Source organism: Sycon ciliatum, unplaced genomic scaffold (assembly GCF_964019385.1).
Source record: "Sycon ciliatum unplaced genomic scaffold, ocSycCili1.1 SCAFFOLD_1120, whole genome shotgun sequence".
In the NCBI taxonomy this organism is placed as follows: domain Eukaryota; kingdom Metazoa; phylum Porifera; class Calcarea; order Leucosolenida; family Sycettidae; genus Sycon; species Sycon ciliatum.
This window is the reverse complement of record NW_027044474.1, coordinates 26,839-41,472: the sequence shown is the minus strand read 5'-3', so window position 1 is coordinate 41,472 and position 14,634 is coordinate 26,839. Positions and strand designations below refer to the sequence as shown.

General features: G+C 47.7%; 3 protein-coding genes across 3 annotated transcripts; 1 reads left to right on the top strand and 2 right to left on the bottom strand.

Moving 5' to 3' along the window:
• Window positions 1-1,137, top strand: LOC135830356 (beta-galactosidase BoGH2A-like; the record flags this gene model as incomplete). Its single annotated transcript, XM_065342620.1, is given in 1 exon segment — window positions 1-1,137. A coding segment is annotated over 1 exon segment (885 nt), but the record flags the coding sequence as incomplete, so codon positions are not given.
• Window positions 1,138-3,269: 2,132 nt separating this feature from the next.
• Window positions 3,270-9,356, bottom strand: LOC135830358 (uncharacterized). Its single transcript, XM_065342622.1, has 8 exons — window positions 9,238-9,356; window positions 9,004-9,127; window positions 5,145-5,305; window positions 4,864-4,943; window positions 4,209-4,715; window positions 3,973-4,047; window positions 3,662-3,812; window positions 3,270-3,477 (listed from the first exon to the last, which is right to left on the bottom strand). Exons 1-5 carry the CDS (start codon window positions 9,238-9,240, stop codon window positions 4,589-4,591), a joined length of 495 nt encoding a protein of 164 aa, XP_065198694.1. The 5' UTR covers window positions 9,241-9,356; the 3' UTR covers window positions 3,270-3,477; window positions 3,662-3,812; window positions 3,973-4,047; window positions 4,209-4,588.
• Window positions 9,357-10,095: 739 nt separating this feature from the next.
• LOC135830357 (uncharacterized) lies at window positions 10,096-14,373 on the bottom strand. Its single transcript, XM_065342621.1, has one exon. It carries the CDS (start codon window positions 14,245-14,247, stop codon window positions 10,864-10,866), a length of 3,384 nt encoding a protein of 1,127 aa, XP_065198693.1. The 5' UTR covers window positions 14,248-14,373; the 3' UTR covers window positions 10,096-10,863.
• Between the last annotated feature and the right edge of the window lie 261 nt (window positions 14,374-14,634).

The following is a 14,634-nucleotide window of genomic DNA, read 5'->3' as shown; positions in this document are numbered from 1 at the left end:
AATACAAACACCGGCGAAGCCATGATATTCAACATGACAACCAGCACACCGGCTACTTGTAACTACACACACAATCTCACAGGAGTACAGTGCATAGGCCTCAATCACTCCAAGGCCAATTCAGCATCCGACTGTGAAGCGGCTTGCTGTGCTGCGAAGGAGACATGTACCGTGTGGCAGTATGCGGAGAAAGAGAATGGATGCTGGATTGGCAATGTGGATCTGAGCAGATGTACTGGTGCAGATGAGAACTGGGTAGGCGGTGGAAGTATGGTTACAGCCAGCAACGTCACGGCTGTAGGCAGGGATGCAAGCGGCAAGGTCACATCCAGCCATGCTCTCATTGCCGCCAAGGAAGCTCATACAGTGCAGTTGACACTCGATGCACCATCTCCGACAACAGGCACTGGCACCAAACTCGTTCTCGATGGGCACGATGCTGCGCTAGTGGGTGCAAGTGTGGTGGATGCGAACGGTGTTGTCGTCACCGACTCAACTGTCAACATCACCTTCAGCGTTGTCTCGGGTCCAGGCAGGCTAATTGCTGTCGGTAATGGAGATAACTATTGCCATCAGAATGCCAAGAGTGATCACATACCGGTGTATGGAGGTCATGCCCGTGGCATATTCCAAGTAACCGTCGACTGTGTCAGTAACAATCATGATATGTGCCTCGCAATCGATGTAGACCAAGGACCAGCCAAGGTACAAGCAGGCGAGTGTGCCGATGTTGAAAACATTGTGATCAAAGCAAGCAGTGATGGATTAGCTCCAGGCACATTGTCTATTCCAGTATCTGGCTCTGTTGATGACCTACCGCTGGAAGTTGCAAAGCAATCCAAGGATCTCTCTGGCTATACGTATCTTGAGACATTCGTCGGATGATAGCGAACCCATTGGCTTTGGAAACTGGCATGTGTGTGTGACTATTTCGTTAACTTGAATCTTGCCACTGCCAGGTCCCAACATCATTTATTATGCTTTGATGAACCTTTCCCCCTGCACTCATCGTATGGTGATTTATTGATCTTCTTGTTTGGCATGCACGTGCCGAAGATGCCATTACCTCAGGCTTATCTGGTGCCGTTGCATGCTGCCAGTGTCCACACTTATTTGAAATAGCGTTGGGCGTGTCAAGTCTGCTTTTAGTGCAAAATCTCAGCTACCGGTATGCGACCGGTCAGCTTGGCAACTTCTCGTAGGAGTCTGATGGTGCCTGAACTGAACCATGCGGGGTTAACCATCTTGTACCTGACATCCTGAATGCATGTCCATTGGCTTCCCTTGGTCGGCTTCCCAATCGTCGAGCACACCATGAATAGCATTACATGCATGGGTAACTCCTATGCGAGTCCAACACCACCCATTCACTGTGTTCAATCTGGTAAGAGGACCGTATGATACATTCAATGAGTGTACATGTAAAGGTAAATGTACTGTACATGATTCTATAAAGCAAGAGTGAATAACCGCAGGGGTCAGGTCGACTCAGGTGCATAATATACACTTGTAGGTAGGGGTAAGCGGATTATGGCGGCATAAATTTTCGCACAATCAGGTCCTTTTTGAGAAGGAGCATAACATGGCATCCAAAAAACAAGGGCAGATGCCCAATGAGGCTGTTATACACATCTGCTATTGAAGGACCATACATAGCGCTTCTTGTCGATTTGGAATAATATTTTGCAGCCACAATAGGACATCTCCCAAAAGTTCAACGTTTGCTTGTGAATTTGGTATTCCTCTTGCATATTACTGTCTTGTACTTCCACGGCAAAGCTCCCAGCCCACATCATGACAATGGCCTGAGACCTTTTTTCATGACGATTATCTGTGTGTGTTCTTTTGGTCTTTTTGGAGCATAAATGGCTGTTTTGTAGAGCATGCTGCGAGAGCATCCGCTAGAGCGTAATCTGGTCATTTCCCGAGCATAATCCGCTAGAGTGTAATCTGGTCATTTCCCGAGCATAATCCGCTAACCCCTACTTGTAGGGAGTGATGGCTGGGATGATCTGTTTTTGTATACTCAGTAACCATTTCGATACAAACGAAGGAGATTATGGACATATTTCGTCCAACTCCAAGATGCGAATTTCTTTAGGCTATCCAGGAAGGAAGAAGCTAGAAAAAAAAAGGTGGTAGAAATGCATGAGAAAAAAATTGTTCTGACAGGTTCAGGTGCTAAAACGCACAGGGCCCGAGAGCAGACATGCAATCATGCAAACAAGACCATCATAACTAGTAACTATGAAGTAAATATTCACGCGACGCTGCGGACAAAGCAATAACACGTTAGTTATGAAGGTAGACATTGTTCTCATGATGACACCAGTTACGTAGGGCGCGTTCGAATTGTCACTCTTTGACTTTTCGAGGAGTGGTTTTTTCTCCTTATTGGCCTCTTCAGAAAAACGAAACTCCTCGAAACTCCACAACCTCATCCGATGGGTGAGGTGGATTATTTCCGAAGAGTTTGGAATAGCTACGTCGATCTGATCGACTGATAACAGGGCACAAAACTGACATGTACTGATATGAGACATTCACTGTTCAACGACCTGAGACCTACTAGCTCCCACACACACCTCCGGCTCCAGTGCGCAAACCAAAAAGTCCCACGGCAACAAAGAATGCCGACCGTTACAGGACCATGACAGTACCAGACCTACAGTGACATGACAATGCGGTCCGTACTACAATAATTGAAGCAGCAAAGCAACACACCACCCAACTTGGGTGGGTCAGCAATATCAGAGATCAAGAAAGGGGAAGCTTTTTAGGGCTTGAAAGTGATGACGTCAAAAACGGCCTGGGAGTAGTAAATTGACATCAGATTTCTATTTTGGATCCACTAAGGTGTGACTTGCTATTGCCTCAGTATGTGGGTGCATAGCAACCCACTCATGTCGTATGCAGGTGCAACTTTTACTTCGCCACCAGTTGTCACCCCGCCCCCACTAGCCAAATCAGTCAGTTTCACTGGCAACATCACCTTGCTGTGAGTGAGACCGCTTGAAATGTGCTTGGATCCATACAAAAACTGGATCCAGGTGGATCCAGTTTTCGAATTTTTCAAATTGTTGCTATGCCATTGCTATGGAGTGACGTAGCACTTTCAAGCCCTAGTACAAAACCGGACGCCAATATCTAACGGTACTTCTCATGCATGACGTGGTCCTACTATAACCTTGAACCTTCCAAGCTGGAAGGCTGTTGCCTGTTGGTTTGCGCACTGGCGCTGTGTGGGAGCTACATGTAGGTCTCAGGTAGTTGAGTGTCTCAGTAATATGTCAGTTGTGTGCCCTGTTATGGCGGTCCAGTATTCCTCGTCTTTTTTCTTGTATTTTCTCTTCTCTCTGCAGTGGTGGCTCAGTATCTGACGGCGTCCGCTATGCAGCAGTACATCAGCACATGCATCCCACTTGTTGCTCTTCTGCATGTGACTCCGCCGTGCTTCATCGTTGGTCTTCTCAACGCCTGTAGCCAATAATAGCCAGGTAAAAATGTCTCGTTAACTGCTATCCAATATCACTCGTAAAAAGACATCTTTCTGAATAGTGCTGCCGTGATGTATACAACAAGGAGGGACATGTCTGCATTTGCAAGGTCTATTTTGGCTAATTAAATGCACTGTACAATGACCATTGACTTGGCACCTCACCATTTCCAGTGAACTGCTTCAAGTTGCCAAACCGTCGAATAATATCCGGGCAATGGAATAGCATGGCATGAATGTAAGGTGTAACACGCTTCTTGCCGAAGCCGGGTGCGGTAAATCCCAACTCGCAGAATCGCTTGATCCACGTCTTCATCTACATGAAGATTAGAGCAGTAACACGAGAAGCAGCAGTAAGAAAATAGTATCAAAAGAGGTTCGTTCGTTCATGACCTTTGTATTGATATCTTATATCACAGTGTTTCCCTCATACATGAATACCTTCTATAAAAGTAGCTCTCCTGCCACACCTATACCTTTTCCTCAAGTTGAGTTATCTCGCCATCAGTGAACTCTTCTTTTCCCAGATTGGCGTAGATATCATTGAACGTCTGCAAATCACACACACAGGATAGCACACGAAAAAGAAATATTCATAGTCGTTGCTCTACCTTTCTCAGTAAGCATTAGTTCAATTGATGTCCCCAACACACAGGCCTCTCACGTAATAAAATGCATTGTATTTTCATAGAGCCATGTTTAAGACCCTTACCGTCCACATGAGCAGAACGTCGTTCTCCGTGTGCATTCAGTGCGCCACTTCCCTCCAGCTTCTCGGGCAGATTCTGGAGCAGTATTTTTTTATCGGGCCCCATCAGACTGGTGAAGTCCAGGCGGCCACTGCCTGAGCCGTCGGCATTAGTCTTTTCCCACACACTGAAGCTGACACCGCATGCACTGATGGCGGTGACCAGCATTTCAGTGTGTGGGCCAGCAAGCGTCTTCGACTTGGCCTGCTTGTCGAGCCACATTGTCTGCTGCAGCAAATTGTCCGTCAGGACATCGGTAATCCTCAACATGAGGTGCAGCTCGTCTATAACAACTTGCTCCAATGGCAAGTTGACAAGGGGCTTGGCTTTCTGGCCAAACTTATTACCGCGTTTCGGCGGTCCCGCCTCTGCAGCCGATGGTACGACGGGGTTTTTGGGTTTGTAGTTCCCCCATGGATCTTGCCAATGGGGGATCCGTGTATTTGTTCGAGGGAAAGTCGACATTCCACCTGGAAGAAAATGGCAAGAACAAGATCAAAATCTTTCGTTAAACTGTATCTGCCGTAGCATTTTCAAATGTTGAAACGAACATTTGATTGGGTTCTCTCTCTTCACATTACCGTTGAGATCAGAAGTACTAAACGTTTGTGACTTTACCTGTGGTCTTTGTGTACTTTACACCAACAGCACGCGTGATGCGCTGTCGCTGCACTCAAGCCAAGCACCAGACCCAGGAACTGCAGCGGAAAAAGCAAGAACATAGCAGCAAGGTATGCTTATCCACTGCTATACAGTGTCATGCTATGTGTGTTTGTTGTCGTCGTCAGCCTCATTCCTAGGTTTTACTCAATATACTGTAAACTAGAATTGTCTCTTTCCCCTTTACCGGGAGACGACAGTGCAAATACACAGACATGGAAATTCTGAGTGTATTTTACCTTGAGATCTCCACCCAAAATAGTCTCGACTGCCACCTCCTTGCCCTTCACAACGACCTTGTCAGCAGCAAGCTTGCTTACTTGAAACCACACATCCTTCAGTGAGGTCTCGAGAGTTGCATAGGACTCTGGGCCATTCACAACAGCAATCACATGGTTTCCTGGATAAACAACAAACAGGTGTGATTTTACAACTCGTATTGGAAAGGCTTCCTGTCTGAAGCCTTTCCATACTGGTACTCGATGTTCCAGTTTTGTGACACGAGAATGGCACGAGAATTAGTGTACCGCTGAGTGTACCGCTATACACGTGGTCGACACGTAGTCGACACGTTGTTGATACTCTTTTGACACGTGACCCCGTCAACGGTCTGCTTTGTGCCAATGCCACTCGGTAAACGCCGATGTCGCGTACGACAAAGACCACTATCCCGTGCGCGAAATAGTTGAGAACTGCATGACGTGGACCTGACGGCAAGGACAACTGCGAGGAGGCCCCTTTCGGTACCCCTGACGGGAAGGAGAACTGCAGAAGTCGACGAAGTCGAACGAGGAGGCCCCTTTTCCGTACCCCATACTGCAAAGTGCCATTGATGGATACCTTTTGCACCTGGAACGACCCCTTAACGCTGTCGCGGCGACTATCCCGGTTGAGAACTGCTGACGTGGACCTTTTGCACCTGGAACGGCCCCGTAAACGCTGTCGTGTCGGCGGAGTGAATGTGCAGGGTACTAGGGTGAAAAGAATTGCTGCAAAGACGTCCCCTCTACTAGGCTCTAGGCCTTTGCCTTTGGAGACATCGTCGGCGAACTGAATGCGCAGGGCGAAAAGAATTGCTGCAAAGACGTCCGCTCTAGGCCTTTGGAGACATCGTGGGAACTCCTTCCGGTACTATAAACTGCTGACGTGGCCGTGGACATGTCCATGGAGAGTCATGGTGGGACTTCATGTACATGGATACATGGTGGGAATTCCTTCCGGCACCCCTGTACAGCAAAGCCAACGGTGGGGAAGGAGAAGTGCAGACGTGCAGGAAGACGAACGAGGAGGAACCAGGACGAGCGAGCAATGGCAGGACTAGCTGGACCGTAAGTAATAGCTGAATTGTGCATGACAACTTGACACCCATGCGGCACTCGCCACTTGCCACTGCATATTTCTTGTCCACTAACAATGTCTCTCCTCTGCCCCCTGTGTGTCCACGGCCCTGTTTCTGAATTGGCCCGATGAATCGAATGTCTTCCGCAACTGGAACGGCCCCGTGAACGCTGTCGCGTCGGCGACTGAATGCGCAGGAGGGAAAATATTGCTGCGAAGACGTCTCCTCTAGACGACGGTAAGGCACCCCATTGATATGTTGCCAGTGTGTGCCAGGGTATCGCGCGATGGTGAATGAGGAATGATGAAGGGTACGGTGGGACTGTAGACCTGTTACCTTCTACTAACACGTTATCAGGTGGAGAGTGGCTTGTACTCACGTTATCAGGTCGAGAGCGCATTGTAGTCACTCTCTCTATTCCTGTACTTCATTACGTTTAAGGTGTACGTATAACTTCTCAAAAAATTTAATGGTCCACAGTCGTGTCGGACGGGTACGGTGGGACTGTAGACATGTTACCTTCTAACACGTTATCAGGTGGAGAGTGTCTTGTACTCACGTTATCACTATATCAGGTCGAGAGCGTATTGTAGTCACTCTCTCTATTCCTGTACTTCATTACGTTTCAGGTGTACGTATAACTTTTCCAAAAAATGTAATGGTTCACGTCTTCAGATAGAGAGCGTATTGCACCCACTGTCTAGTCTCTGTAGTGCATTGAGATTTAGTTGATCGAACATGAAATGGATACACAGACAAAGCCAGGCCAAGTACATGGCGAGATGTCGCCAGAAGAACGTCTTCGAAGAACGTCTTCAGGTAGAGAGCGTATTGCACCCACTGTCTAGTCGATTTTGTGGATCGCACATGAAATGGATACACAAAGCAGGCCAAGTACATGAGAGAGTGGACGATGTGCAGATCGACACGGCCTGCGGGTACTTCATTAAAGTTACCCGTGACGTAACTAGGATAAAAGTTAATCACTGCAAAAACATTGCCAAATATGTGAGCACTTTGGACTTGACAGAAGAGTGCACGGGCGACGTTGACAAAACATACCGCGGTGACTGTCACTATCATGACAGCAGGGCACATCGCACGCAGCATCGCAGATCGTGTCGAATTGCGCATCATCATATTGCAAAATTGCTCCTGTGCATGCAAGTGGATTTCATTGCACTTCTCAGTTTGGGAAATGCTCGATTATGACAATTCTCCGTGTGAGTGCACTAGCCCTGAACAGACATGTAGGTGAACCGTTTGTGGTGTCTCATAGCCTACCTCACGACCTGCTTTCTTTCTTCATCACTTGTATCTTGCAGGTCTATCATCCCGTGACGACCACATTGAAGTCTGAATTTGAAGTGTGAAGATGCTTCAGCAACCACATCGTACTTTTCCATTTCTTTCATTGTGCTTCTTCTGTGCATGTGTGTAACTTGTGGGGTAAACATGTGATGACATTGTATGCTGGCCACACGGTCAGATGTTCATGCGTCTAACGTACACCTGCATGTTATGCATTGAAAAGGGTTTGCCACTTGCGATCCTGGGACGAGTATCAGGTCCGCTTTGTCCTGTGTGGGCTGTATCAGATTGCTGTTCACTTCTCTATCTGTTGGATATGTGACTTTCTGCAAGTTTCTGGTGTATGATGGCCACGTCCTTGCTTGTCACTTTGTATGATATTACATTCTGTATTCGCTGCTTCCATGGCATGGTCTGCAAACTGCAATCCTTGGGCAAATGTCATGTTTGCTATGTTGTGCTTTGGCCATCAGCTTGTCTACACGCTGTAGTTGAATTATTTTTGTTTCACAACTGACTTCCTCAAGTACGGTGGCCACTGCTTTGCATGGCATTATACATGAAGAATTTCCTGTTTGTGCCGTGTGCATGTGCGTATGTGTGTGTGGCCACGTGTGTGTGCCGTGTGCATACACATGTTTGTGTATCTGTGTGCGGGGTAGCGAGGCGGGGAGGGCTGGTATGTATCAGTGTGTTATTGCATGGCTACATACAGTACATCGCACGCGTGGTCATCATGTTTACCTTCGGGGTTGGGGTGGGAAGGGAACGGAAAAAGAGCTGAAATTATCCATATAAAAATCGCTCTCTGAGCGGTTCTGAAAAACCTTTACTGGTACTGCCCCGTCGTAAAAGTAAGAAATTAGAACTGGCCCATTGTCCCCCCAAATGCGAACTGATTCACCTAAATCGCGAATGACGGGACCCGAACACACCAGTAGCACGAGGTTCCTACCTGTGGATGCAGATGGGGACGTTGGTCCGGACCATAGGCCATGTACTGTACTAGCGGTAGGCTTCCCTATCAAAATAATAAATTCTACTACTACTACTGGTGTTACCCTATGATAATTGCCGTGATCCTGTGCCCTCCCGACCTCGTGCTACTGGTGCGTTCGGGTCCCGTCATTCGCGATTTAGGTGAATCAGTTCGCATTTGGGGGGACAATGGGCCAGTTCTAATTTCTTACTTTTACGACGGGGCAGTACCAGTAAAGGTTTTTCAGAACCGCTCAGAGAGCGATTTTTATATGGATATGTTTAGTATGCGAAATCTTTCGTGCACTGGGCAAACCCCGGCTTCGGCGTTTGCACAGTGGACGAAAGATTTTGGCTTCGGGGTTTGCACAGTGCACGAAAGATTTTGCATACTGAAACGTGGATCATGAGTGTAGTATGTGTGTACAATTTGTGCTGAAAGACTTTGGGCCGTCAGGCATATAACTCACCCTTCGGGGACGAATATTGCTCGATGTCGAGTAGGGAATACGTCACGATGACAAAATTGCTCTTCCGGGACATCCTGGCGCCATCGCAACTCACCCTCACGCGGACCTTGGGTGGGATATCATCCTGGACGGGAAAACAAATATATCAGCTTAGGGAAAATGGCGCCTAACCTAATTGCAATGGTAGTACAAGCTGACTGTGAATTAATGAGCCCCACCTCAAAAATCACCTACCATGTCTCCCAACTGAGCTGTTATGGCGTGAAGCAGATTCCTCTGTGCTCCAGCATGTGATCCTGGCACTTTTTCAATATCCTTGCCAATTGTGGCATTCAGGTGGACTACAAAAGAGAGGATGCACGTTATTTCTGACGTGACGCGAAAGTTCAGCTCGCGTTATTTGGCTCGCGCGTCAAAAAACAACGCGAGTGACCTGCAGCTCACGTCGAAATTTGGAGTTTTACGCCAAATTTGACGTGAAATTTAATTGCGCGTCACGTCGAAAGAAACGTGCATCATAACCTCTCTACTATCATTAGTCTAGCCATATAACTGGTTGTTTTGGTGATTCTTATCATGTGACGATGTTCTACTGATGATAGTCACGAGAAAACGTTCTGGATTTTTTTCATTTTAGTAATTATTGTTTTATACATGGTTATGAGTGCACAATTAGTTTTATTCATGCTATTTTTAGGAAATTAGAGGCCACATGCCTCATACTGCTCTTTTCTCACCGAAACTCAACACTTGAAACTCTCCGTGAAGTCCAAATTAATTTTTGACATTGCTCAGATTATCATCATTATTATTATTTACTTCTGCACCTCGTAGCATGTCAAGACAGCCAATTGAAATGAGGAGAGAGTGAGACCAGCCACGGAAGAAGAGAAAAAAGAAATTGAAAAGCACAAATGGTCATTACGAGGAAGATTATTATCATCAGAAAAGAAAAGGAAAATGTCACGGTTCACATGTGACTCAGTTAGACTGAGTTTTCAGCATCCGTAGGAACGCCACCCTGCACCACCATGCACCACCCTGCACCACCATGCACCACCATGCACCAACCTGCACCATCATGCACCACCATGCACCACCATGCACCACCCTGCACCACTATGCAAAGATCAAAGGCGCAGATGCAGCTCCTGGAGCGGCGGGAGGTGAGTAGATTAGCCCACCAGCAAAGTGGTCAAAGACCGAAACTTGATCCCATTAGCTGCATCGATGTCATCAGGAAAGGGTTTATAAATTTTATTTTGCAAATGCCTGCTCGCAGGCTGTATCTAAGACCATTTCTTGTTGCAGTTGTGTCACCATCTACATTGCATAAGGTAGAATGGAAGACTGTAAAGAGCATAGTAGCTATGGCAGATCCGATAGTCAATCAAAATTTAATGTAAAGGAAATGTGGCAGAGTGGCATCTACACCATACCCGCAGGGTCATATTGGTACACTGTATAAGTATCAACGGTGGCGTTGAGTCCCACATCAATCCAATACCTGGAAAGTAGTCAATACAAGAAGTGTTACAGTCAAAGAAAATAACTCTGTGATAGTTCAAGCAGCGCGGGTGACCGAAGTCACATAATTGGCAAGATCTGCTGAACACTATTGGCAGACTGTGCTGTTCGTGGAATTATTTTGTATTCTTTGCCGTCAGCCTGTCCTCTTTGCTGGGGCACTGTGCTCTCCATTGCCATCATGATGCCTTCATTGGCATAACCATGCTCGTCGTCGCAAGCACTGTAGCACATGCTATACTGTTTCTCAATGTGTTAGACTAGTGACTCAAGAATTTCAATCCTTCATTCCATTTCCTGCTCAACTCACGTATACACGCTGCACTGCAGCGGCTATGGATGAGCAATTGGATCACATGACTGGCAAACGAACTGGAGAACGGTGGAAGTATTGTACGGCAATTGGGTGTTGAATAACGGCGGTGGCATAGCCGCGGCATTAGTTGAGCAAACATTAGCGTACAGGTGCACTCCATCCATAGCCATGATGTTGTCCGATACGATAAGACACTCGAGGCCAGCGTCACTGATATGGTTGTTCTCCAAAGCGATCAGCTTTAAGCTGCTGTTGACGTCCTTGGCATCAGCTAGCGCATGCATTGCGCCGTCGCCAAGCCTGTTGCAGGACATATCCAGCCAGCCAATGTGTGCGTGCGTCTTGAAGCATTGCAGAATGGCGATGCCGATCTCATCCGTCATGCCTGTGTCGCTGAGGGACAAGAAGCGCAGCTGTCGACAGAGAGCCAATGCTTCCAGCAACAGGTGATACGATGCATTACCGGTGGGTTCTTTGAAGATGGGATTGCATCCCAGATCCAATGCCCGCAGTGTTGCCGATACACGTGTTGGCGGTGACAGTGCTTGTAGCAACAGAGCGGCACCCAAACTCTGTATCTTGTTGCCATAGACACTGATGTACGACAGAGTAGTGTTTGCCGAAAGGCCAGCTGAAGAAATCGCCATAACACCATTGTTGGTAATTCTGCAGCCTTCAATATCCAGAGTTGTTATGTCCGTGCCGCCGCTGCTGCTGTTGCTGCTGCTGAGGATGTGTCCAAGAGAAGACATGGTAAAGTCGTGCATCATACCCTGTAGCTCACCATCGTGCTCCTCAACTAGTTGCTGAGCCGAGACGACGTGAATCAATGTTCTGGTGAATAAATGGCTACCAATGTCAACGCTGTCATCACCACAGTAACCAGAGGCAGCAAGTTGGTCGAGCAGGTGGACAGTGACGTCATTTCCATTCAGGTAGATCATAGACTCGGCCATGATTGCATCGCATGCCATGCCGTCGTGTTCATCAGTGATGTCCGCCGAACTATTGCGTCTTGATTCGAAACAGTCAATGATGTCTGCTGCCAGATTGTTGGTGAGCTGGTTGTTTTCCAGGAATAGATTCTGAATAGCAGAATGATGGGCGAGTGCTGTCAGCATACAAGTGACGTCCTCGTCACACAAGGCATTATCATGCAGCCAAAGTGATTCCAAACATGGCAACTTGGCAAGAAGTGTGGCTAGGTTGGAGCCACAACTGGACTGAAGATTGCAGTTTGCAAGGGAGAGACTGGTGAGATGGTCGCATGGTGTTAGACTGGCAACGAAGGACGCCAGTCCGACATTGCCCAGCCCAGAGCCTGTCAAGTATAGCTCTGTAACACTGCAGTGCTCTACACACTTGGCAAGCGCAGCACCGTCTTTTGCACCGCCGGTAAGTGATGACTCTCTCATACTCACAATCTGTGGATATGGCTGTGTCGATGTGGAAAGCGCGGTGCCAATGTTTTCCAGGAGCACTCCACTGAGACGATTTCCGGATAGATTCACTTCTACTGACTTGTCCAGAACTTGTTTCAGCACTCGTGAATGTGCGCTGGACAAGTTACAGCGGGAGACATTCAGAGCAGTCACGTGATCAGCAAACTGCAGAACTGTGAAAAGGGCCATGATATCTTCTGGATCAATGTTCACTCCTTCCATGTCAACGCCATTCGCTGATAGCATGTTGGCTATTGATACGTATGCACCAACGTCGACAACGTTGTTGCGGTCTCGGTTGCCGACAACAGTACGTGGATCTGCCAGGAAGGTCCGTACATTCTCCAGCAGGCCGTGCATGAGTGACAACTGCACATTCCTGCTCTCGCGGTCACAAGCGTTAGTAACCGTGCGTTGAACTGCCACCATGGCCGTCTCGAGATCGACAGGCTTCAATGCTCCGAATACAAGCCTCCAAAAGGTGCTGCCTAGTCTTTTGCTGCTGCTTATGGCAGAAATAAGAACGGGCAAATGATGGGATGTAGCGACGGCTTTGGAAGCCAGCCACTCTTGCACCATCGGATTCGCGATAGCCATAAGCATCGGGGACAAACTATCTACAATCAACCCAACTTTCTTACATAGAAACCGTTGTTGTTCCGAGAGCAGTGTCGAGGAAAACACTGCCACGTCACTGGGGTATTTCTCCAAGCATAACACGGAGAGGGTTTGCATGGCAGACACGAAATCCATGGCATTCATAGCGCTCAAATCACCGGCGGGATCATTCTCGCACACAGCGGCTTCAACATTGTAGAGCAGGGCTGTCTGAACGCTGATAACATCCCCGGTTGCAAACATCCGGCCGCCGAACATATGGCTGAACATAATCTCAGTGAGACACAGGTTGCCAAACTTCTTACCGCAAGCTTCCTCAAGACTATCCACTCCCGAGCAGAGATGTTGGTTGAAGAAAACGGCGAAACTGGATAAGACAGAGCTTGTCAGAGAGAATTCTGAAAAGACGAAAGATCGTAGGGACACATACTCACAGATTGCTTCTTTCAATGGTAGAAGAGCAAGCTGTAAGAGCTGTTTCATACACTGCTTTCCACGTTCAGTGCCGAGCTGCAGATAGCAAGCCTCTCTCAGCTGATTATCTGTCAGCCGACGGAGACGGTAGCGCTGCTTGAGCATTGGGACAAAGTCATACAATGGCGCGCATGGACATGCAGTGACCAGGATATTAAGTTTATTAGCACCCAATTCACAGCCAGGATGGCTGATCAACAAAGAAAACGCAAGACCAAATGCATCCGCAGGTGCTTTTTCAATGCCATCAAATACCACCAAAACATCGCCAAATTGCCGTTGTCCTTTCTGTGCGAAAACAGACAGGTAAAAGTGTTGTAGAGTAAGATCCTGCTCCTCGCTGCCAAATCCTAAATCCGGATGATTCAGTCCAAGCAAAATCCGCAAATCCATTGTCATGATACGATCCACATCAGAGCAGTCTATGTAGAAGATGATACTCGTTGGTCCTACCGGTGCCTCCATGATGTCCCTTATCACTTGCCTACACAATGTAGTTTTCCCTTGACCTGCAGATCCAAGAACTAAGCAGGTGTCCGTAGCGTGCGGGCTATCGGTAGGAAAGAGGAACGTCCCCATATTCTCCGTGAAAATCTCTTCTCCTCCTTCCACATTGTCTCTCTTTTCAGAAAATACTGTGACGGCACTGCTCGACTTCTGGGTTCCGAGTGGATGCGACTGTCCATGCCGTCTCGGGAAAGTCAAGCGTAGAGCATCACGCTCGCTAATAACTTGCAGTGTGATAGGTCTTCCGGGATCGGATCCGGACGCAGCAACTGCTGGGGCGTTGCAGAAATCTTGGTTTATTTTGCTCAGATGTGCATGCAGTTTGCGCAAGCAATTATCCACAAGTTCGCTTTCTTCCATCCTATATCTACCAGAATGTCCATGCCAGGGGTGCAGTCCTGGCGGGACAGAGGCAATGATACAGAAATACTAGTTCCCGGTCTGAATAGTCATTGCGAACCCACTGCATGCAGACTTGCAGAGCTAGCCGAGATGACAGCAGGTAAAAACATTTCAAACAAAAACCATCATGCTATCGCTAGTACGAACATGTACATAGTAGACCCAGGTGCTCGAAGTCCGTACACTTTTACAGTGTGTGTTTGCCGAGCTGAAACTCACACTAGCAATGATCACTTGCCAGAATCCTGCTCGTGGATGGAAGGTATCTCGTCCAAGTTTGTTCTGAGGCCAGGCTCGATTGAACCAGGCCATCTTTCGATCCGATCTGTTTCTCTGGAGTTCGCT

What these genes read in the sequence shown, in the direction of transcription:
- LOC135830358 (XM_065342622.1), bottom strand. An exon ending in TTTTGGGTGGAGATCTCAAG is followed by an intron (nt 4,944 to 5,144) that starts GTAAAATACACT and finishes TTTCCGCTGCAG; the next exon opens with TTCCTGGGTCTGGTGCTTGG. An exon ending in AAAGTACACAAAGACCACAG is followed by an intron (nt 4,716 to 4,863) that starts GTAAAGTCACAA and finishes ATTTTCTTCCAG; the next exon opens with GTGGAATGTCGACTTTCCCT.
- LOC135830357 (XM_065342621.1), bottom strand. Translation starts at nt 14,247, where the DNA reads ATGGAAGAAAGCGAACTTGTGGATAATTGCTTGCGCAAACTGCATGCA.